At 40.3% G+C, this 24,489-nt stretch overlaps 1 protein-coding gene across 6 annotated transcripts in view; it reads left to right on the forward strand.

Annotated features, from left to right (window-relative positions):
• Positions 1 to 24,489, forward strand: part of BICRAL (BRD4 interacting chromatin remodeling complex associated protein like) — a 42,876-nt gene that overhangs the window by 5,366 nt on the left and 13,021 nt on the right. The window contains exons 1-4 of one of the 6 annotated variants that reach the window (XM_021392806.1): positions 5,423 to 5,630; positions 18,612 to 18,660; positions 21,359 to 21,407; positions 21,490 to 21,558. In XM_021392806.1, coding sequence (XP_021248481.1) covers positions 18,617 to 18,660; positions 21,359 to 21,407; positions 21,490 to 21,558 — 162 coding nt within the window. In that variant the 5' untranslated portion in view covers positions 5,423 to 5,630; positions 18,612 to 18,616. The other 5 variants (XM_021392808.1, XM_021392810.1, XM_021392811.1 and 2 more) reach the window with 5 other exon arrangements.

The raw sequence follows: 24,489 nt of genomic DNA on the forward strand, positions 1-24,489 counted from the left end.
CCAGGGTTTCAGTTTTTTTGTGGCAGTTTTCTTCTTGTCACCAAATAATTTAAACTTCATGGTTACTGTAACAAAGATGGCCACCAGTCGCCACTTCTCCTACCAGACCCTCTGTGTTTACAAGCAACACAAATATGAGGGCTCCTTTCCTAGTCATTTCCCTTAGGAACTGTGCCATATCCTTTTAAATTTTAAAAATTTTAAGGCATTTTAGAAGACTATGTTCAGTTATTGGACTAGCCAGCTCAATGAACCACCTAGATTCAATAGTATATCAAAGTTTTTCAGTTCGGAATTGTGAATCTTAGTTGAAAACCTACTCCATTTCTCTTTCCGAATATCTTCAATTGAATGAACTTGAAATCATTTTAGCCAAGTACACTGGCTCTTTGTTAGGCTTCCTATAGTATATTCATTAATTAACAAATCTAAACTTGTATGATTTTTGCTTTTTATTCAACTTATGAAAAAAAATCTGTCAGTTATCGTTTTGAAAGTCTACTTCCTCCTGTTACTAGAATTTGACCTGCAGTCTAAATCTGAGAAAATGAACTCTGTTCATGTTGATGCACCTTCTAGTGATAATATTATTATATTACAGCAGTCTTTGTTCATATCCAAATCTCATACTGTTGGTTTCTAGTAGAGTCCCAGAAATATCCAAATAAAACCATTCTTTCTCAGATGTTGTGTCTTAGAGGGCTCTTTATTCATAATGTCCTTTCTGTTCTTCTATTTTGCTTTGTACAAGGATAGTTTAGCATGTTTGTATTCTATTCTTGAACACAAATATGGAGTGACACAGTATTCTACAATGTTTCTGTGATCCCTATAGTTCCGTGTCTTAGACCTACTTTTTTTTTTGCCTAGGTTCCTTCTATTAACATTTATTAATTCATGTATTTATTTATTCTTAAATCACCCACAACACTTCAGTTCTATTAGGAATGGCCCTTTTGTTAGCTTCTTTGCCTTACTGCTATTTTTAATTGCTACTATTTTTTTAAAAATCTTGTGTCTGCTTATAAGTATACTTTCATGTATTTTTGTATCCATATTTACCTGATGTTTTCCCATTTTTGTATTCTAAACCAGCTATGAACACCTCCCAGTTTTCTGCCATTGTTTTGTAGTCTAAATTTCTTCTGTAGATTTTGGCAGTATGGTTGAAGAATATTTTTCCAGACACTGTTGTAAAGCTCTATCTCTTCAGAGGTGTTTTTCCTGAATACAATCCAGTAGTCGAATCTCTTAAGGTTATTTTAACTCGGGAGTGAGAGTTAATAATCTTTCAGAGTCAGTTCTCCTTTTTATGGTAATCTAAACCGAAGAGTATGAGACTCCATTTTAAATAACCTGAAGCATGAGAAAGTTATTCTTTATCTGTTCTAGTAGCGATATTCCTGTGTAATTTGTTTAAATGAGTGGTCCACTCACCGCATTTTTGTTTCTACTGATCAATTTTCATACTATGAATCTGCCTCTAAGAGGGGCAAAATTCTCCAGAATCTCATCTCACATCCATCACAGAACAGCCCTGTTGCCTTTTACACAACCTCCGGTCGCATAAACCTTTCCTCTGGTATAGGTGTGAATCTCTTGTTCTCAGTTACCTCCTCTAACTACCCACATCCTAACCAATCACCCCTCAAGGTAAGTATTGGTTAGATAGTCCTGCATTGATAACTGATACTTGTGTTGTGCAGCTTTTGTATGTTACGTTATGCAACTATGACCTTCATTTTGTAGGTAATGTTTTGTGTAAGGCATAATGTCAGCCTGAAATTCCTAATGTTTAGGAAAATTTTATTGGTGGGTCATCTAAGTATTGGTGGTAACTATTAAAAAATTTGGCAGTTCATATGACTAAAGAACAGATTTTTTTTATGTAGCATGTTGCACCTATTCCAAGTTACATTCTGTGTTTCCACTGTATTTGAGTGCCCCACTTCTCAAGTGCTGTGACCTCTACTTCTCTATTGCTTGTAGCTTTTAATGATGACCTATTTGTTTCTGTGCCATCAAGCTCTGGGTTATTTATGCTTATCTAAATTAGTAATTCTTAAAAGCAGTATGTAGTTGAAGTGTTGTGTCTGGTGATGAGCTGACACAAGAACTGTGTTAAGGGATGGAGGGATAAAGAAGGATGGGAGGAAGGAGTGCCATAAATAGAGCTGAAGTAGTATGGGATCTACAGTCAGCATAAGGAAGCAAGATTGCACTGGAGTAAATGGCATTCTTTTCCATCCGATATAGCTCACAGAGGATGCAATGCGTTGAGGTTACAAAGCAGCTATTCATGCGAGAATCTTAGGATGATTGTGGAATGCACTCATTTAATGTTTAGTCCTTAAATTCTTTCACATGAATCTGCTGCTTCGTGATCTTCGTGATCTTCTTTTGGGGTAATAACATAGGATTGCAGAAGAATAGGAATACTTGTGATACATAGCTGGAGAAATGGGTTTTTGACCTCAGAGACGCCTGAAGGCAGAATGAATGGGGAGTGGTTTGTATTCCTTTATTTTCTTCTGTATCAAAGCCTACTTTTCACTTCTACACAATCTGTCATTTCAGGGCTCTGTATCTCAGCTCACTCCAAATGTGATTTGGTGTCTTTGCACACCTATGAGAGCTGTAGTTGTTAAATAGCATGGTCACAGTTTGACAGCTGATGTCAAAATATATCCAAGTATTATGTTGTGCGACGGGTGCACATGATGTTCCTGGTAGTGGTACTTAAGAATTACTACGCCAACGTCTGTCTTCCACAGATTTCTCCTATTCCTTTTTGACATTGGTCTTTTTTTTCATGCGTATTTTCCCGTACTCCTCCTGAAGCTGCTACATGAAAATGAATGAGAAAATGAATGAATGTGATTGAGGAAGCTATGGAGAGACAGCAACTGAACGTGCGTTGCACATAATTTGGAGAATAGGGCTGGTTGAGAAGGACAGCTCTGGGCAGGTGACCTTGGGGCACAGGAATTTTGACACATTGGGGTCTTCAGTCCTAATGCAGTAAGGCAGTGAGAAGAGGGGGGAGCTCCTGGGGCAATGAGACTCAGTTCAGAAACGTCATGTGATCCTCTTAAAAAAAGCATGTGTACCTCATCACAAAAGGCAGTAAGAACTGCTTTACAGATGTGGCTTGGAAAATTCTGTAGGACACCAGCAAGCGAGTACGGTACAGCTGAAGACTGATTTCAAACTTCTTAGTATTGAAGGTAACATTAATTTTGCTTTAAGGGTATATACTTCATTGTGACCGATAAAGTCACATCCAGTGCTTGTCTTTTATCTTTTTTTGTAACTGTTTCTACCTACCCGAATTTGCTTCTGAACAGATATAACAAATATAGAAATATATGCAAATTTGCTTCTGCAGAGAATACAGATGGCTCTCGTGGGTTCTGGTTTGGTTTTGTCCACTCATTTGCAGTGTAAAGGGTTTTCATCCTCGTGCTCACTGACTTGTGTAGATCATGAGAAGTCTTACAACTTCAGGTGCCTCACTGTGTAGATGTTAGCTACACATTTTTGTACTGTCCCTGCATAGTATGGTTATTGCCAGCACTGCTTTGAAACGTCACTCAGGGAAAATAAGTGTAAATTATGTTAGTCTTCAGCAATTTACATTGGCTTCTGTGTGTTCCCTATGATTAGGCAATCAATTCAAAACCATTTGTCTTCCTTCCTCCTCCTCCTTCTTAGTATTGCTTATTTCCTGTTTGTGGTTTCTGTAGGACTGGGAGGATGACAGTACACTGATCAGATATTCTGTTTCAGAGTGGTGTCCTTCTGAAGCAAAGATCCGTCCTGTGAACCAAATCAGAATGCCAAACTGTGGCATCTCTCCAGTTCAAAGGTTCTTACTTGCACAATATTCCCTGAAGTCAGCGAGGCCAAGTAGGTTTTCATTCAGAGCAGTTTTAGCCCTTGAAAGATTTGCTGAAGTTAGGGACCTTGAAGTTTGGCCCTTCTGATTTTCTAATGCTCGTGTCAGAAGTAAGAGCAGTTAGGGTGCCAAGCTCTTCAATGTGTGGCGTTGATTCCCATATTGTGGACCACTCGCAGTCCTTGCAAGTGCAGATCACGTATTGGCTGATGCACCAGGCAGTGCTATGCTGTTGTTGGTTTGTCTGGGCCACACGAAGGACCTGCTGGATGCATGCTAGGCCAGGCCTCATGCAGGCAGCGATCTGAAACTTTCTGCTGTGGGCATCTGAGTAAACAAGAATCATGGGTGCTCCTTGGCTACAGCATGTATTGAGGACCAGGATTAACCTTTATTTCCCGTACTAAATACAAATTGCTATTGCTTACAGATAATATAACCAGATTATAATTTAAAAACAAAACAATTTTAATATACTTTTTAACAGAAAAAAACCTGCCCAACTCTTTCTTGGAGAAGTTCCACTCAGTGCACTGCCCACATCCACTTTTGTGCCATTGTGTTTAAAAACTAAAAGTGTATTTTTTGAGCTCTAAGGCTATTTAAGAAGAATGTTACTAAATAAAGTCTTCAAATCCTTTTTTTTAGGACTTTTAACGAAGTTCTATTTTTTAGGAAGACAAAAGAAGGGGCTGCTCTCTGTAAGTCCTTGGGAATTAAGATTACCAGTAGGAGGAGGGTCTTGGAAAAGATTTATTGTTTTATCATTAGCTCATGTATCTCTTTGTGCTAAGTATCTGTTGTTAAGTAAAAAAAAAAAAAAAAAAGTAGGCTTGTAAGATCATCTGAATAAAGATTTTTTCATTACATTTTTAAGGAATACAGTGAATATTTTAAGTTGAACTAGCTTTGTACAATCAAAAATCTTTAAACAAAACTATGTGACTAATGTTTGTAACTGAAGTAGACTGCAGAGCTGTAGCAGCCGGGGTCAGTGCTTTGAGCTGTTACTCCAAACTCCCATTTGGAAGTTTCCTGAAACTTTGTAAAGCTACAGGAGCTCGCGTCCTTTGTTCCAAGCACGGGTGGTGACAGAAGAACACACCTGAAGTATTGCTGCAGTCTGTAGCAGGGTCAGATCCTGCTTTTTCCAAGGTGACACTGCGTTTTATATTGGGGTGGTTCCTGCCCCCTCGCAGCGCGGCAGCGTTTTACAAGCTCAGTACAGACATCACCCAAGTTCTTAACGTCCACGTTGGGTTCAGTGGGGAACTTTTTTTTTTCCTCCAGTTTTCCGCGCCCCCAGACACCCCCCAACTCGCAATCGAAAGCAAGCAGCCCAGGCTCGTACACACTGCCAGACCTACGGGTTTCTTGAGGGGGTGGAGGGGAGAAAGCCGGCGAAAGTTTTTAAAGGGCCTGCCGTGTGGCGGGCCGAGCGGCGGAGCAGTCACCATGCCCGCCCGGCGGCTGCGTGTGCCGCCGCGCCGGTGCGGCATTGTCTGGCGGCGGAGCGGAGCGGCGGCCCGGCCCGGGCGGCGCAGCGCGGCGCGGTGTGCGCGGCTCTGCTCGGCGCGGCTCCGCTCTCCTCGCGCTCTCTTTCTCTTTCCCCCTCTCTCGCTCCCCCCCTCCCTCGCTCGCTCTCTCGCTCTCCCTCTCTCTCTCTTACACTGCCAGCCCCTGATGTGATGGCGAAGAAACCCCGTTGACAAGGCACTGCTTTTTCATGACGGTGAGTTTCCCTTTGAGTGTATTATAATTTTGTGATAAAAATTTCAAGGAAAAAAAAAACACACAACCTCCTTCCTCCCTTCCTTCGGGGAGGGAAAAGAGAGGGGGGAAATCTATCTCCAGACAGACAGAAAAGAAAGAGGAGCAAATTAACAGCCAGGAGTTGCCAAAACCAGGATATTAGGTTTCAGCCCAGAGAGCTATTGGCTCTGGGGCTATGTATATAAATATATATCGGGAGAGAGCGAGCAGAGGGGCCGGGAGGAAGAAGAGGGATGTGTGGTGCGGCTGTTGTTCGGGCAGATGTGGATTCACATGGAAATGAACCATATATCTCTGTTTTCGGCGAGGCTGGCGGCGGCGGCTGCCGAGGGCACTTAAAAAAAAAAAAAAAAAAAAAGTTGTTAAAAAAAAAAAAAAAAAAAAGTTGTTTCTTAAAATAAAGGCGCGGGGGGAGGTTGAGGGAGATAAGGTTTCAGGTCCAGGCTGATAGCTGCGGAGAGGGGAGAGGTTTGGGGTGGGTTTTTTTTTTTTTTCTTGCTGATGCCATGCAAATGCAGGAGAGGAGGGAAGAAAAATCTCTTTTAATGACTCATTGATTGAGCCGGTTTAAAATTAGTTGTTGTTGTTGTCTTTTTTTTTTTTTTTTATTTTCCGCCCCCTTGATGGCCATCGAGAGAGGGATGGAAAAGGAGAGGAGGGAGAGTGTGCGTGTGTGTGTGTGTGTGTGTGAGAGAGAGAGAGTGAGGGAGAGAGGGGATGGAGAGAGTGTGTGAGGGAGAAAGAAAAATAATCTTTTCAAATCTCCTCCCTCTTTTTTTTCCCCCCTCGTTTCTTTGCTTTTCTCTAAAGCTCTGTGGTCTGTGAAACACTCGTTCTCCCTCCTGCTCGGGAAAATGGAGACGCGCCGTCTCGCTGCCGGCCGCGGCGCCAGGAAGGATTTTTCTCTCCTTTTTCCCTTTTTCCCTCCCGGCTCGATGCGTCCCTCTGCCCGGCCGCTCGCCGCCACCCTAATCCCGTCACTTCTCGCAGCTCGTGGCTCAGCTTTGCGCCTTCTGGGGATTTATTTTTCGCTCGTTTCCTCGCTTTCGGTGCCACCACTAGATCCGATTCGATTCGTTCGGTGCTTGCTTTGCCGTTTCCTCCGAACCGCTCGGTGCCTGCCGCTGCCAGCCGCGATGGAGACGGCGCTTTTTGGGGGTGCGCGGAGCCCTGGGCGGTAGGTCCTGCTGGGGCTGCCCTCCGCGGAGTCTTTTTTTAAAAAAAATTATTTTTATTTATCATTTTTTTATTTTTTTCAGGGGGAGTATATTTAATTATATCGTGCCTATTTAAACCAAACAATAAACCGTCTCTTTCTGGAGCCAGCCGCTCGTTTTTCCTTCTGGGTAGATGCTTTTGTTTGTGCGATCGAGACTGTTTTCCCTAGAAACGGCAGTGCTTTTGCAAATACTTCTAGCTCGCGGATAAAGCAATATTTGGCGGTTGTGGAGGGGAGCTGGGCGATGGGCGCAGCAGTGCCTGCTCCTCATGTGCTCCTGCTATCAGCTGCAGAGTTCTGTCACGGATAATAACGCCATCACGCATAAATATAAAACCGGGACAAAGCTGAGTGGCGTATGTTTAGCTGTCATCGGAATTATTATTTAATAACACGGGGAGGTGCCGAGGCCTGCTCAGTTTCCCAGCTCCCTGTTCAACTCGGGGCTCGGTAACGCCGAGCTGAGGGCAGGCAGCCGCCGGAGCTGTGCCCGGGCACGGCTGCTAGGCTGTGCCGAGCGGCTCTGCCTGCGAGGGGGAGTGGGGCCGAGCCGGGAAGATGGCGCTGTCTGGCTTCCTGCCAGCGTTTGTTGCGCAGTTTCGCGGTAATTCTCCTCCCCCACGGGCGCCATTTTAAGGCCCTCGCTGCCGTCGCTGCGCCGGGTGGGGCGTTGTCGCCGCGCCTGTGCCGGGCTGTCTGTGTTGGAAGCGTCGTCTTCCAGGGCAGGGAGAGCCTCCGCTACGTATCCGAGCCGCACGTTTTCCCCTCTCCTTGAGAAACCGATGTAGGAGATTTCCTCTGTGTGCGCTGTGGGGAGAGAGGCGAGGGACTCCGGCCGTTGTGTGCCCGGGGGGCACAAAGGAGGGCTCCTGTGGGCAGCCACCGTCTCCTCCATCACCCGTGCCTCACGTCTCAGAGGCCTCTGCTCCACACATCACCCCGTAGCTGCTTTTCGTACCTATCAAATGCGTGTTTCTTGCCACCAGGTGTGCTCAGGGCTTAGAAGGATAAAGAGTTTGGGAGAGGATTCCCTTCTGTTTGAGCTGATGACTGAAATTATACGATACAATTAAAGGGGAAACTCAGTTTTATTACGTACTTCAGCTCATGAGGCGAAATAATCATAAATAAAGAGCCTTTAATACTCGTAAAAATGTTTGCAACAATTCAAGAGCAAGTAGCTTTTTGGTAAACAACCTACTTCCTGGATGATGGTGGGTTTCGTTTTGGTTTGGTCTTGCACTTAATTCATCCAAAGTTGCTATTGTTCATTTTTTTTCTCAGATGTTCTGAATACATAATGTTGCAGCTCGTGGTTTAACATCATCATCTGTATTCAGGAACAGCAAGGATGCTACCCGACCAACTCATGCTGAGCCCACTAACTAGGGTGGAATGCTTAATTCTTACATGCTTTTTTACACATTATAAGAGAGCTTCCCCGCGCCTCTTTCTCTTTTCTGGAGGAAGTGGGAGGTTTTTTTCTTTTTTGCATTTGAGGTTAAATCCTTTGCGTGTTGGTCCTGAAGGGTTTTACATTGCATTTCTAGTGAAATGCACATTGTTATTGCTTGAAATACTCTGGAAAAAGTTATATGCATATACACTCTCTTCTGAAGTCTTAAAAACTCTTAAAAAATTATTTCAAAATCTAAATGTGGAGTGTAGTGTTCTCTCACTATTTCAGAAATCTTTAACACATGACATTGACCTTTCCTTGAAGCAGTTACTTCGCATTTTTGGTAACAGTCTTGGGAGTAAGACAGAAGTGGGTTTTTTTTTTTTTTTTTTTTTTTAGTGGAAGTGTATTTGTGTGCAGTAAAGTTCTTGTAATATGCACTTAAAGTTTGCTTGTTTTGTGTAGATTTTTCATGAATTTGTTAAACTAATGAAGAAATCTGATAGAACGATGAATGTGTATTTTTCCAATGTGAAAGATCTTCTGTACACACGCTGCACCAACATGCTTCCATTAAAGTTAAACATTCACTTATGTTGAAATCTTTGGCAGCTAGAAATTAGATGCATCTAAAAATAATAGGTCTAGTATATTTCTGTATACCTAGTATGTTTCTTTGTCCAGATCTGAGATGAAAAGCTTTGTTTTGTTTCAAATAGTACTTAGTGTCCCTCTTACCTTGCTGGTGTTGATTGAGGTGTGCAGGAGCTTGCCATGTTGATATCCTGGCCCAGTTGTGCACATTGGCTTGTTCACTAGTATGATGCTGATACATACTAGATGTCTTTTTACTGTGACCACAGTATGAGCACTTGCATAATATGGTATTAGAGTGTTCTTGAGTTGAAAATAGGAAGCATGTTTGTGGCCTTAGGTGAGGTCAGTGCTGTGTAGTTGTGCACTTGACAGAAGTGGTTGTGCTGTATCTTACTAATTACATGACCTTTACAGAAGTGAGAATTTCCTGTCCTCTCACCATGCTAAAGTGTCTTTTTTTTTTTTTTTCAGTAGAGTTTATATATTTAGTTACTGAGAGGGGAAAAAAATTAAAACAGAAGAACCAAACCAGCTTTGCTAGTGTAAGCTGCATTTCCTTTAAAGACACTTTTGGTGCCCACGGAACTTTGAAGCGTAGTTAAGTGCATAGTCCAAAGTTGAAGATCTTGGTGGGTGTGGGCATGTTGTTAGGCTGCTTGGGCATTGCCTGCTAGATAAGTTCTCAGAATTTTGCTAGTACAATTCCACATCAATTCCAGGAAAAAAATCTGCATAACCGCAGTTATGTTTTATGCATAATATGGCTCTAATGGTCAATGATTGTGCCTTTTCATGCTGTGTTAGACTTACAATAAGTCTAATGGGTTGTGCTTTTTAATGTAGATGTAGCAGTGAGAGAGTGAAAGGGTGGCATCTCTCTCTTAAGTAATAGATACAGTCCAGGTGTAATTGCTTTTCTGATACTGTAGTTCATTCTGTTCAGGCAGCTGGGATAATTTATTCTAGTAGTTCTGCTGGAATAGACTGCACTTGTACTTGAAGTTTTTTTTATGGTGACATAATCTGTACAGCACAAGCATGGGGATTGTCTGCAGAAACAATCATGTTTTGTTTTCTTACGATAGAGGAAAACCTGCAAAATTCATAAACTGTACTGATGTGCACTGTGACCTGCAACTGCTTGAGTTGGAAAGCTGAAATCAACAGTGTTGGTAAAGCTCTCATATCGGTATAAGAGTGTGAACACTGTGACCTTAACTCATAATTTTTTCAAGATCACATAATTAAATGAACATGTGGATCTCTATTTTCTAATGTTCTTTTACCTGTGTTTTCTTTGTGGAAAAGCCATCTGCTGTCTCTCTGTTTTAATGGAGAATGGTTGAAAAATATTTTTAGGGAAAAAAATAAAGAGTAACTATTAACCAGTGCATATGGACTGTCAGTTTTATTCCTTTAACTTCTTCACTTGCAGCAGTTTTAAAATGTTGCAGAGCTACTTCTCGTTTTCCTTTGAGTAAGGGGGTGTTCACCAAAAGGGAAAGGAAGAATGAGCAAATCTCTGTCAAAGCTTGATACAAAAGGATTTCTTTTGTTGGTAGTGTTATGGAGGGGTGAATATGGGAGTTCATTAATGCGCTCCCACTGAAGTCAACTTCACTGCAAGAGACGGATCGTTTTGGTAGGGGCTGATGTGGTGCCTTCTCTTGGGTGGAACTCACAGTGACGTTTCTGCGAACTTGATCTGGATGTGGAATTTTAAGACCTGATATTGAAGCTTAGTTTGTTGAGATGTTGCCGACTGTAGAAAATCTTGGCCCCACTGAAGTAGGTGGCAGAACGTCCCTTGGCTTTGACAAGGACAAGGCTGGCAGTGTGACCACTGTGATGTTTGGGACAGTGTTATGAAGTGCACTGCTGGATTTGTTACACATGTCGATTTATCATACTCAAATTTCAGTTAACTTCCCAAACATAATAACTGAAAGGAATAGAAAGCTCTGTTCAGTTTTCAATTTTGGGCAGTACTGCATTGTTAACTGGTACTAGCTTGGTTGTACCACACCAGTGGCAAGATATACCAGGATATTTTTTGTTTTTAAAATTAATATGGTCTAGAATGGCACTGAAAAGGTATTAACAGGCCATTAATTCATAAATTAATTGAGGAATGATTGGTTCTTTGAAAATTGTATGCACTGAATTAGAAGTGTGATGTTTGCTAGTAGAAACAAGGTAAAAACATCTGAAGAACCAATGCAAGGCATTTCTTGAACTATTGAGTTGAACAAATGGTGTGTGCTAATAGCTTGCATTATTGCAGATAGTTTCTAGAAGCAGACTTAAGAGCATCTGTAAGGAGCCTCTTTCTTTTCCTCTTGTAGGATGTAGCGAGGAAGTTTCAAAATGTTTTAGGAGTATTGAGACTCCTGTCTTTGGGCAGCTTCGAGCCCAAAACAGACAGTGGCATGGTGATGGGGAGCTCTCTGCTGGGGAAGTGGGCTGAGCGGAGCGTTCAGCCCTGTGGATCCAGTGGAGTCGGTGAGCATCCTGAGCTCTAGACTGTGAGTTATTCTGGATTTTCTCCGTGGGATTTTGAGAATGAAAGTTCTCAGGTGAAAGTCTTGCCCAGGATATGGTGTTTCCGTGAAAAACTCTGCATGTAGGAAAATACCATATTGAATAAATAAAAAATTCAATTCTGAACTTGTGTATCTGAGGGAAACCAGATTTTAGGCAGATGCGCTGAGGATTCACAGATAGAGTGCTTGACTGTGGCTGGAATAATTTTCCCTATCATATGTCCTGTTAACAACTGAAGTGAACATTTCTAATTTTTATAAATACATGAAAATAATCACTGTAGTTTTTGGAAGCTTCGTACCTTAAGGTGCTTGCCAAACTCAAATTGAGGCTAATTTTTTATGGTATGTTTATGTGAAATCAAATTTAAGGGATGAATGAGCAGCTTATTGTAGGCTGTTTGAGCTCTAGTGTTTGTTTTTTATTTGCCCTTCTTTATGTGGAACCAGTATGTAATTATTGTGTACACTCTACCTGTCCTTTCAGGTGTTGATCGCCTGCCAAATCTCAGAAACTGAAGATGCTTACTTTCGCACAGGTTATTTACTTCATGAGAGATAGCACTTGTGCATTGTGATTGTTGCTTTTTATCTAAGTCCTGAGTAGTTCCCATTTTTTCTGGAGTAGTTTTACCACAAAGAGAGGTTTGGCATTGTTCTTCTGAATGGTGGAAATTACAGATTTAGTCCCATACTCTGTCACACACAGAAAGCTGTTGAGAGCACTGATGCTTTAAATTCAGAATTCCTCAGCTGATTTCAAGCATTCTAAGTTCGTCTTGAAAGTGCTATTCAGTACAGAAAAAGATTCACACTTGCAAAATGCATTGTGTTACTAGGTTAGGATCCTAAATTTCTTCCTTTGTGAACTCTTAAGAGTACAGCTCTTGGTAGATTTTGCAACTGTATAACAGTTGTGTTTTTTTTAATTACTCTGGGAGGGAAAGTATAAGAAATATTTATGTTATAGAATATAAGCACCATATGGTTTATAGGAGAGTAGCCGAGCCCTTTTATTTTACAAGGTACACTTTAAAAATTCATTTTTCTTTTTTTTTTGTCTTAGAATGACAACTTTTCCATAGTTGTCTTCTGTATTTTTGCCTGAGTAAAATTAGAGAGTTTTTTATTTGCCATCACTTTTAGAAAAATATTTAGCACTCATTTATTGACTGATGTGTTGTTGTTCTGGTGCATGTGATTTTTACACTGACAGAGGGGAAGTGGAAGTACCTCATAATAGTTGTTGTTTTTTGTCTTCTATCTGAGTAGAAATCAGCATCTTGAAAATGAAGAGGCCAGATGTGATGAACAGCTCTTAAACCAGTTAACATGCTTGCTTAGCTGGAAAAAAACTCTGAACAATCTGAAACTATTCAATTTGCAAGGTGCTAGACTGTATTAACTAGCTAAGGGTTTGCTTTGTACTCTTATACTGCTGTGCTGCAGAGATCGTAGGCAAGGTTCTGCAGCACCCATGCAGGTAGGTTTCCTTTAGTGTGCCCAGGGGTTGGTCTGTCAGGAACCTGCATGATAACCAGCAGTAGGTTCAAGGCAGTAGTCTCAGCAACTGAAGTGAATACTGAATAGATGGTGCCCATTACCTGATATGTGGTGAAATGACATCTTTTTTTTTTTTTTTTTTTTTCCTAGTTCAGAAGCACGCTGAGCAAAATTATTGGCACTGTGCTTGGCAGTTGTGATGAAAGTTTCTGTCAGGGGAGGACTTCAGCTCTGGGCGTTTTGCCCCTGCAAATGTTGTAGAGTCAGTCTTAATCCTGCTGTGATCTTTTTCATGTAACTTTTTCCCACTGTAACTACAAAAGTCATTGCCATGTATAAAACGTTGATTTCCAAGTGCTATTGCTCAGTCTCAAATTCATGAGGCACTGTGCTGCCAGTCAGGAACTGGTATCGTGTAGTTGCGTGGAAGTTGTGAGTTTGCAGGTAAATGCATTTATTTGTGGCTTACCGGGTTTTAGTGTTGTTCTTACCACACTTCCGAGAATTACTGCTCTAAACTTTGCCTTTCTGTAGTAACCACTATTACCACTATTGGATTTTTATAAGATATGAAATATATTAATATGTGAAGTTTTTTATGAAGTTTGTAATGAAATTATAAATGACTTTGAAAATTTTTATGACGAGCTTCAAGACAATTTGACTAAATCTAAAGTCCAGTACTTGGAACAGTATTATCTGAATGTTTGGCATACCAGTAAAGCTTATGAAATATCAGCAACTGGCATCAGTTGTTGGCAAAGGTGTTCTTTTGGGTAGCTTCTCTGGATCATATACAGAATTTGTGTAGATTCTACAGACCTGTAGAGGATTTAGAAGTGATGGAGCAGTAGTAATGCTTGTCTTTGTCTCATGACCAGCAAAAGATGAGTGATCTGGGCCTTGTAAACAGTTAAGTGTTTGGGATCCAATTTTTCATCATTCTCTCTCCCACCTGGAACAGTTCTCCCACTGTTTCAGTTTTAAAAATTGTGTACTGGATATTAAATATGTATGAATAGTTCAGTTTGGACAGTTTCTGGACACATCCGGTTTTAACAACTTTGCACATTATAAACCTTTTTTGTGTTACGGGATATTTGAGGTTGTGTAGTGTGGTGATGAAGAATTTGGACTGGTAAGGACCACTTGGGAGGTTATCTGGTCCAGTTCCCTGCTGTAAGCAGAGCTAGCTTTGAAGTCAGATCCGTGTGAGTTTTGAAAGTAGGCAAAGACAGTCATTCTTCAGCTGTGGTGCTTGAGCCTTCTCGTTTCTGCGCTTATTTTCCTCATCTCCAATTGAGTTTTCTATGTTGCAGGCGTTGGCTGTTGCTGAAGGTAAGTGGAGGACTGCAGTTAGTGCCTCCTTTAGCCTCCTGTTGTCCAGACTGAGGAAGTATACTCCCCTCAGACTTTATAGTGCTGTGCTCCGGGTGCCTCATGATTTTGTCGGCACTCTGCTGGACTGTTGAGTTTGTCATATAGTGAGGGTTCAAAACTGGACACAGTATTTCAGATGGGGCCTCACAAGTGCTCATGTAGTTCTGTGGCAAGTCAAAAACAGACCAGGAAGCTCATTCAAATTGAAACAGATCAATGTATTTTGTCAAATCAATTTTCTTTGCTAGTTCAAAGCCCAGAGCTGATGTGAGGAAGGTGAACAGGAGAGCTTCAGGGCAGCGTGTTGGTTTGTGCTGCGGTTTAACTTGGACTGTTGGAAGGAGGATGGAGGCTTTCAGGCCGCACGGTAGCAGCGCCTCAAAGGATTGACCTGCATAGCTGGTAGTTCCTTGCCAGCTTAATGGCTTTCGCTCTCTTATAATCTGTTTGAGAGTGTGCAATAAAGGGCAGCCTGGTTATTTCCTAGCAATTAGCAGGGATGTTGTTACAAATAGGCAGTATGCCTTCTCCAGGTACCATGAAGCAAGTTTCAGGGAGTATCAGTTGGGTAGTGACTACTAATTAGTTAGGCATTGACACTTGGTAAATCAGTTGGATGCATTAGCAGGGCTGAGTTTGAAAAACGGAATGTTGCATTTAAATTAAAAGACACCGTTGAACTGTGCTGCTGATAATGATCTGTGTTGGGGTACAGTGTGGCAGATACCCATGAGGCTGTGCGGGTGTTTCTCCCCAGCTGTCTCTCTCACTGGGGCACACAGCTAGGCCTCACCAGGCCTCGTGCCACTGCCCATGGGCCGAGACCCCAGCCAGCTGAGCCAAAGCCAGAAATGAGCCTGCGCCAGTGGTCTCCAGACATTGTCAGTCAAACACACCTAATATATGAATATTTATTTATAAATTATATACACAGACTGCTGAAGTTGTAATGTTTTCTTCCCGTGCGTCCCCTGGGTTGCACTCATAGTGCTTAGCAGGCCACTGGTCCGCACCGTGCGGCTCTCATCTAGTTCTCACTCACTGTGTAGAGTTATGTTTTCATGCTGTCTTGGTAATGTGAGTTGTACGCATTTCATACATCAGTAATTTTGTCCACTGTGTTAACAAACACTACATTTGTTTAACTTGGGTATCAAAAGACAAAAAGGACAGTTGGAAAGAAAAAGCAGTAAGCTTTTCTACTGTTTGTGCTGGAACAAGCACATTGGGGAAATTTCATGGGGTAGGCTAATGTTTATTTTACACTTTCAAATGACAATTTCTGTCAAGGTCACATGTTGCTCAAGTGGCCCTCTTTTACAGAAAGACTGCACAGATAGCTGTACAAGAATTTAATTTGTACACCTTTTTTGTTGCTGTCTGAAGTTAGCAGAACACAAATGGTCATTGAAAATTGGCATCAGTTAGAAAGAATTAAATGTGTAGTTACGTCGTTAGGTAGACCTTGGGTACACGTTGTGAAATGCTAACAGAATTTGTTCTAAATAGGTAGTGAGCTTATGTGACTTGGTTGTGAACTTGACTCTTCCCTCACAGACCACTTGTATGTGTGAGTGGTGTTCCAGCTGCGTGTTGGTCCTGTGGTATTTCACAGACACACTGCCATCCGGCATCACACCAGTGTGGTGTTACACAACCCTCACTGGGGGGATGTTGAGGTGGTAGTGATGTATTTTTTGGTTTATTTGTGGTTTTCAAAGTGTTGAGAGTACAGCAGCCTCTTCAACTGGACGCTGCTGTAAGAATTCTGCTAGCGATGGCAAAAATTTTGGTAGAGCATGTTAGTTGTACTGGGAGGACTGGTAGTTGCTCATGGAGTTTACAAAAATGTAGCTGTTTTCTTCATTTTTGTCTTTATTGTCTTGTAAACTGATAGGAGCTTACAGTAAGGTAGATTTTTCTTGTGTAGTGAATAGACAGTAAAAACACAGCAATGAATTTTTCTAATGAAGTGAGCTAAGTGTTTAGCAGAAGGGCTGAATAGTAGAAAGCATGTATTACCATTCCGATTTTTTCTCCTTGGCATTTTCCTGCTGTTTTTTTTTTTTTTTCCTCTTGCAATTTTTATAAACACAAGTTTTCCAGAGTTTGGTGAACTTAGCAAATTCATCTCATTTGTGTTAGTAGTTTTAATACCCATCGGAGTAGTGGTTGAACAAAATTCTGTGCAGTCACTTGGACTTTCCCACAATGGTAAGCCTTTATTGTATGGTCACAGAGAATGTTTGGTTTGGTAAAGTGAAGGAGTTTTACTGATTTCAAGTATCAGTGTTTGTGTTACCACAGTGATATGGAATAGGATTTTTAAAAGTAGGCATGCAATGTGGAAAAAGTTTTTTTTTTTTTTCTTCTTCTCCATTCAGCTAGGAGTCTTTGGAACCTGCTTTTGAGAGCTGTATATGCTGTATAAGGATATAATAGCTTCCTGTAAGAAGTGTTAATGGTGCCATTAAAGCAGAATGCTAATCACTTAGTGATTTGTTCTTACTAATGTACATCTACATTTAAATTCAGCCACATCATAAAATGTCTTGTAATTTGCTTTCCATTCAGTTGCAAGACCAGCATTTATGCTGCTGGTTTGCAACAGTGAGCAGATGTGCTACTGAACCATGGGAGGAAGTATTTTCCTGAAAATGCGGAGTCAGCTCATGAATGCTGATTTTTGTCTAATGTTTCACTGTAGCCGTGATCTGCTTTCCTGTTCTCTTGGAGCAGAGATACTGAGGCATCCTTGCAGTGATGGATCCTCTGCTGCACGCTGTCAGTCAATAAGCATGGGGCTGCACAGCATAAGGGCTGGGGTATTTTCTGCTAGTATGAGGTAGAAGCTGGCTTCAAAATCAGTGAGGTATAGGAAGAGATTACAGAATCGGGGGGCGGTTGAGATAGGAAGGACATCTGGGAATGCCTTGCTCAATGGCCTGCTGGCAGGAGGACCAGCCAGGGCAGGCTGCTTGGGGCTGCATCAGCTGGGTTGGGGAACCTCCAGAGACAAATACTCCATGGCCTCACTGGGCGGCCTGCACCACTGTTTGACAACCTCACAGAAGAAAAACTTTTTTCTTAAGTTTAAAGAGAAACATTTTGTGTCCCTTGTATCTTTGACCACTGACAAAAATTTGGCTGTCTTCCTGATGTCCTTCCATCAGGCATTTCTACCCATTGCTAAGATTGCCCCCGAGCCTTCTGTTCTCCTGGTTGAACAGTCCCAGCGCTTTCAGCCTTCCATGAGACAGGTCCCTTCATTTCAATCATTGTGGACAGACACGAGAGCCCACAGAACGATGTATGCAGAGCTGGTCGGGGAGTAAATTTCTGTTTTGACATAAGTTAAGAGATTGGCTTCAGTTCATTTTAATCTAACTAGAATTGAGTGTTAAATTTGATGGCAGAATTTCAAGGGGAGCTGAGAAAAACACAGGCATGGCATGCAGAGGAATCGGTTTGATTTGATGATATGGTATTGCGTGGATGATGTTGGATAACTGAATGGATGCCAGGTTTCAAAGAGGTATAGGAAATGCTATCGTCGGTTGATTAGTTGGGATCTCTATAGAGAATAAGGGAAGATAAAGAGATTCTGAGAGTTACCGACTGGAAGTGGAGAAGATGTTATAGTCTTGGATGAGATTTGGAGAGTTACAGTGAGTGGGAGAGCCAGGGACATGCAAACAGAAGCTTCAAAGGAACAGCAGAGAAAAAAGTGAGGGAGCATATTTGTTACAGGTAGTGCTCATCTGATCAAGCAGTGGGTACAAGAGATGGTGACTGGGATGCTGCAAGACTGAAAATGCTTTGTGCCCAGTGGATGCCTACGTTCAGTTTGACTAATGCAAATGAATTGCCCACCTGTTTTTAAAAGGATTCTCAGAACCCTGTACTATTAATTACAAGTTCATTTAAGTACACTCTTGAGTGTTGTTGAGGAGAAACTGAAATTGGGTGTATTGTGACTAGCAATAGCTAAGATGAGCACGGTTTAAAAAAAAAAACCAGCAACAAAGTGAAAAATCCCTGAATAATAAGATACTGTATGGAGTTCTGTAGATCATGAAGTGTGGCTGAATTTGATTTTGAGATAAATGTTTTGAATTTGTACAGGTCTCTGTAGAATATGCTTGTTCATATTTAAGAACTTTGCCAATAGTAAGTGTCAACTCCTGTGAACTGTTTGATAAAAACCATTGAGATAGTCTAAAATGATTTTACTGTTGAAAGTAATGTTTTCTCTGATGTGTGACAAACATACATCCTCTCCCTTTTTTTTTTTTATAGTTGTCATGGATGATGATGATGATGAATCCTGTCTCCTTGATCTTATTGGGTAAGTTTTCCTTATGTAATTCTTTGGAAAGGTTGGGAAAAAATCTTTTGACAAAGTTATCTTTTAGAAACTGGTTATTTTCTGGTATCGTATCAATACTAGGTGACTTGCAAATAAGGTGAGTAGCTACGCTTTGTTGAAATGAAATGAAGCTGTGCTTCCCTTCATGCAGATGCATGTATAACACAACCTTCAGTTCCACTTCATGCTAGGTGACACTCCACTTGTTGACATTCTTCTCAAGAGCAGCTAAGGAATGAGTGGGCATAGAAATTGAAGTCTCTTTTCACTTAATGGTAATACAAAGTCATTGCAGAAGCAGAGTAATAGGGATGTTGTTACAGACTTTATTGCAGAGAACTTTTTTAGGGGCTTAAAAAAAAAGTTCAGCTTTTTGAGTGGTGGAACTGGGAACTCTATTGACACTACTTGTATTTTAAAGGGAAAAGTAATACTACATTATTTTCTCAACCCTTAATTTCTACTAGTCACATGTGTTTGCAGAAAAATATTAGAAGAAATGCTGCCTAGTACTGTAAAGTATCCACAACAAACAAGAACATGTTACCGTTTTGCTCAAAAGGTGCTGATTTTAATCAAATTGGGGATTTTACTTTTAATAATGGATTTATCTGCAGTAATGTATTCCATATAGGTATCTCATAATACAATAACTGGATTACTGCAATGCAAGATTTCTGCCTGTTTTATAAATGACAGGTTACCTTTTCTTGGCTAACTTTCATATCAAGTATTCAAGAACGGGTAGTATGCTCTAATACATTTAAAACTTGAGAAGAAACATCTCATACTTGGTACTTTAGTTCAAACCCTACCAGAAATTAGTGTGGCATTGGTCATGTAGCAGCTGTTAAAATATGGTATCTGTTTCATACAGGAGTTTTTTTCTTTTTTAATACTGTCTTAAATGTAGTAAATAAATAGGTTTTCTGCATTTCTTATGCACTCAAGACTTCCAGCGAAACTAATGAGAACTTAAGAGAAAAGTAGAATGCTATTGCAGTGGCTACTGTAATTTAGGGATTACTCTCTGGACGCTATAGCAAAAGTGTTGCCAGTGATGGATCACAGTTACATTCTGTGTTGTGTACTGTCCAAGGTTACTGACCGTAGCTGTGAGAAATAAAAATACATCCTGCTTTAACATAAAGATGATAATTCAGCGCATTGGATAATTAAGTGCTGTATCATGAATGTGAATCATGAGGATCCTGGTGCAAGTTTGCAGGTGGTCCAGAAAATGAAGTGCTCTCTATCCAGATCAGTGTTTGAAAAATTACAGCATTTTTCCTGGTGCTCACAGCGGTTACTGTGTTCTAGAAGAATGGACAACAGCATCTTTGGCTTTTGGTAAGTGCCTTCTAAAATTGCTTAGTTGCTAAAGACAATATTTAAGGTGATGAAGTATTCTCCCTTTCTAATTGTGTTTTTCATGACTTAAAGCCAGTGAATGAAGTTAGTATTAAATGCCTTGATTATGTATCAGTAAAATAAGTGTGTCAGACCTCATGATCTCATACAGGGATCTTTCTCCTGAATTCTTGAAATTTCTACTATAAAAACGATATTTTTTTTTTGCTTGACAATATATGTAGCCACTTGTGTGTTGTAAACATAATTGTACCATGAAGTCCCTGCCAAATGCTACCTTTTTAAACATATAAATGCAGTATTTTTTTCCTAAATAAGAGACATGTGTTTGTGCTTTTAGAAGACTATTAAACCTGATAGATTAACTTGTTCTCTTTTTGTTTTCTAGGATGATGAAGAGAGGAGAGATGCTTTGAATTAACTTCTTTTTCGATGAGAATCTCCTGTTTCTCAAAATCTTTTTTTATTATTGCTTCTTAATTAATAAAGAAGTTTTAAAGTTAAAAGACTCTATGTCACTTTGCTCTTTAGGCTAATGGACATGTTGGGAAATGATTGATAATAATTTATATTAAAATAATCACTTGTAGCACATTTTTAATGCTTTTTATGAGGTCTACATGCACAACTATATTTAAGTATTTTTAAATTATTTGAATTTCCAACACTTACTCTGTCAGACCACAGTTTAAATCCGAGTTCTATTCAGTTATAGTGCCAGGTTCATGGAATGCACTGAAACGGTACTCTGTAACATTTAATCAATTATTTGTATGGTTGATTTCACTTGGTGCAGCTTTTTACTCTGGCGAAAAAAAACCATGAGTTTTTGTTAACAGTGTCAGAAAACACGTTACAAGATTTGACTTGGTAAATATCCTATTGACTTAAGCAGTAACTGAGCCGGCATAATAATTAATCTCAGTAGAGGAGGTGGTTGCTGTTTTAGTTCTCGTGTTACCTGGTTGTAGTATTTTCCTTAGGTTTTGTAATGTGTGCTGTTGTGAAATGCTGCGTTTTAAGAGAATGAGAGTAATACCCTCATAAAAAGAAATAGTGTGACTGAGATTTTGTGATGAACGTGGTTGGTTGATTGAAATGTCTGTGCAATGACAGTAAATCTGATCAGTATCTGCCAATCGTGCTGATAAAGAAACAGCCTCAAATGGTATAAACTTTGAACTTTGCACTGGAGTCATAAAACCCGATTGATGTGAGTTAAGAGCATCTGTCTCAGTTAAATTAGCCTCATTAGCAGAAAGAGATGCCAAAGTAGTAACTTCTTCTTCTTTTTTTTTTTTTTAAGGGACCCACAGGCACTGAATTATTTTCTGCATGGACCTAGTAGTAAATCTGTAAGTAGCATTCCTGTGTGTGAGACATACAAAACCTTTACTGCAGTGTATTATTTCTAAACATGATTTTGTCTTTTACCAGAGCAACGAAGACTTGACAAATGCAGAATATTCTGTAGCCAACTCAAATTCCATTTTCGCCAACTCCAATGTAAGTGGTCAGGAGAAAAATGTTTTTGAAACTGCGTGTTTCTGTTGCTGCTTTATTTGGCTTTTATAAAACTGAATAAAGTGTATTTGGGCTTTGACCTTTTCCATATGAAAATTCTGAATGTTCTCGTAGGACCACCTCGTTCTGCTCAAGTATTTCTACTGGGTTTTCAGTGGTGACTGAGTCAAAAGACGTTAGCGCTACTGGGCCATTTTTTGCAGATTTTCAAAAGCCATTTGCTGAGCAGTGATATTCTTTGGTGTAACTATTCAGTGTATTGGGAATATAAGTTTAGTGATTGTAGATGTAGTAGTTCTCAGATGTTCTACATGTAATGTATTATTTCTACATCTAAATGTATTATTTATACATTTCCTGTGAATCGTTGGATATTTTTGTTCCTTATTTCTAGGAAAAATCTGAGCCAGCAATTATAAAGTTTAATTCATGTTATTTATTTGCTCTTTAGACTGAGTAGCTAGCTGGGGATGTTTTCTTCCTCTAATTTCTGTGTTAGAGAAGTCACTTGAAATTCATTAGGTGTCGTAAGTAAGCCATTCTATGAGATATGATTCTATGACTAGATTGGAGATGACCTTAAAAACCATCTAGTTCCAACCCCCCAGCATTCTTTTTGTGTTAGGAATGTTGCAGCACTGCATCAAGTTTTACCCGGTAATGTTGTGGACTTCCTGTACTTGGAGATACAGCCGAGGCTGATCTGATCTAGTGTTGGCAATAGACTTCCCTTGAGTAGGAGGCTGGACTAGTTGGTTTCCAGAGATTCCCTTCTTACCCACATTTCTTTTATTTCATTAGTGGATTTTTGTTGTTGTTTCTTAGTTTTAATATGACTTATTCATCGCAGCATTCAGTTTTTTTAATATACAGTAGGGTTTCCGTGTTAATTCCTCTTTCTGTTCTACTGTTGTCTCGACTTTGCATGTTTGCACCATGTTCCTGGCTGATATGTGGGAATACTATAAATGTGTAAGGATCTTAAATAATTGGTTAAATGATTCTTGAAAGATGTTTCTTTCTTCATAGAGAACTAGCGACGCTTCTGTTTGCCCTGTTCTTCCACTTTCAATTGCAATTTAAATATCAAAGTAAAAACGTAAACTTAGTGACAGGTATTTCTCCACAGACCTTACAGGCTGAAAGATCAAGATGTGACAGCTATGCTGGTTGAGATAGCTGTGGGGGAGTTGGGTTACCTTATAGGGTGTGCCCAGTTTTCAGCTGATCAGTGAAAGTGGTCTCAGCATGGTACAAGGCTAGCTATTATCAGACAGCGGTTTCCTATATGCAGCATGACAGAGGTGGGTTTTGAGGATGCATCCTAGGAAAGATGAGGCTATGGAGAAAAAAAGATAATATATGACATATATTTGCCATAGCGTAGGCTTTCTAGTTGTTCTTTATGGACATTCTTCTGATAGGCACGAGTAGATGGGCAGAAGTTGGGGTTATTTCTGGAGTGTTTAAGAAATTGAGCTTTTTGGGTAATAATTTCGAGAGGAAGTAGATTACTGGGGAATATGGAATTATTGGGTAGGGAATAGCAGTTGGGAGAAACAAAAATATTTGGCAGTTGCTGTTAGAGCTTTATGGTGTATAAAATTGGTGGGAGTGGGTAATCTAGAAGACAGGCGATTAGGGAAACAGGTTTTCTAGTGTGTGTTTCTATGGTGGCTTCTTGTTATTATTACTCTCTGGGTCTTGTTCCCTTTGTGCTCTGTTCTTGTACTTCTGTGTCTTCGTATTGAATACCAACACCATCTTTTCTCCCCTCCCTTCCTTGGGTAGAAGCCATATGCTGACTTCAGTGAAAAATGACTTGATTGTGAGGATGGATGCATACAGTGCCTTGCAAGGGCACAAGAGGTATCTGGAATACAAATGCCACTGGTGGATGGCTTCACAGGCCCTGCATATAACTTAAGATACCTGAAAAGTTGAGGGTTTCTGACTTCCTTTTGCCGTTAAAATTCTTGTATATACTGAAAATTCTGTTTCTGTATGTATTCAGAATTGCTACCATGAAGTAGAATTGACTGTAGTGATGCCCATATAATGCCTTTCAGTGGCAGAATTTACAAATTCTGTGTCAAGGGTTCAGTGCCCTAGCTGGTAAATGTGCACAGCCAACACCTAACACAAACAAGATGAAATTCATGGTGACTTCAGGGAGAGAAGGCAGTCTGCTTTTCTTTTTTTTCCTTACTTCCTCTCAGAGTGAATGATTGCTTAACTTCTCCACTGATTACAGGTTTGTTTCCTGGCTGTCATCGGTTTCTGTTACATCTCTCGTGGGAGAGTTCTGTAGTCATTGCCTGGATTGTATCTAGTGACTTCAGTCACTTTCCTGCTAGGCGTAGTGGAATAGTTTGAGAGCAGAATATGCATGGAGCCAGTGAGAATAAAACTGTCATTGGTACAGATTCATGAAATTGCACTGATCTCTTTTGAAAATAGCATAATGTTCTGTGTGGCTGTTCAGAATCATGGCAGCAGTGATAGAGATGTTAAGTTGGAAGGTAAAAGTTTCCAGGCTGTGTATATAAAACTGTGTTTGGATGTTAACCAGTCCTGAGAGCAGGGGATGAAGCTCAATATTCTTCATTCCAGAGCAAAAGTTTCACACTCTTCGTCTTCGCATACAATTATGTATTATTTAATTATTATATTATTATTATATTATTATTATTTATTACAATTACTGTATTGTATGATTACTGTTATTGTTATTTGTTGTTGTATTGTTAGTATTAATGGTAACTACATTAACTGGAGGTATCTAAATGTTATGAGAGGTTTCACATTGGTCGTTGTCATTGGAGCCAAGTTACAGATGCAGAAAGGAATTCATCCCAGGAGCATAACGGTCCTGAGTTCCAGCAGAGCCCTATATAATGACTACTTTTTGCT

The sequence above is a fragment of the Numida meleagris genome, chromosome 3 (assembly GCF_002078875.1).
Source record: "Numida meleagris isolate 19003 breed g44 Domestic line chromosome 3, NumMel1.0, whole genome shotgun sequence".
NCBI lineage: Eukaryota > Metazoa > Chordata > Aves > Galliformes > Numididae > Numida > Numida meleagris.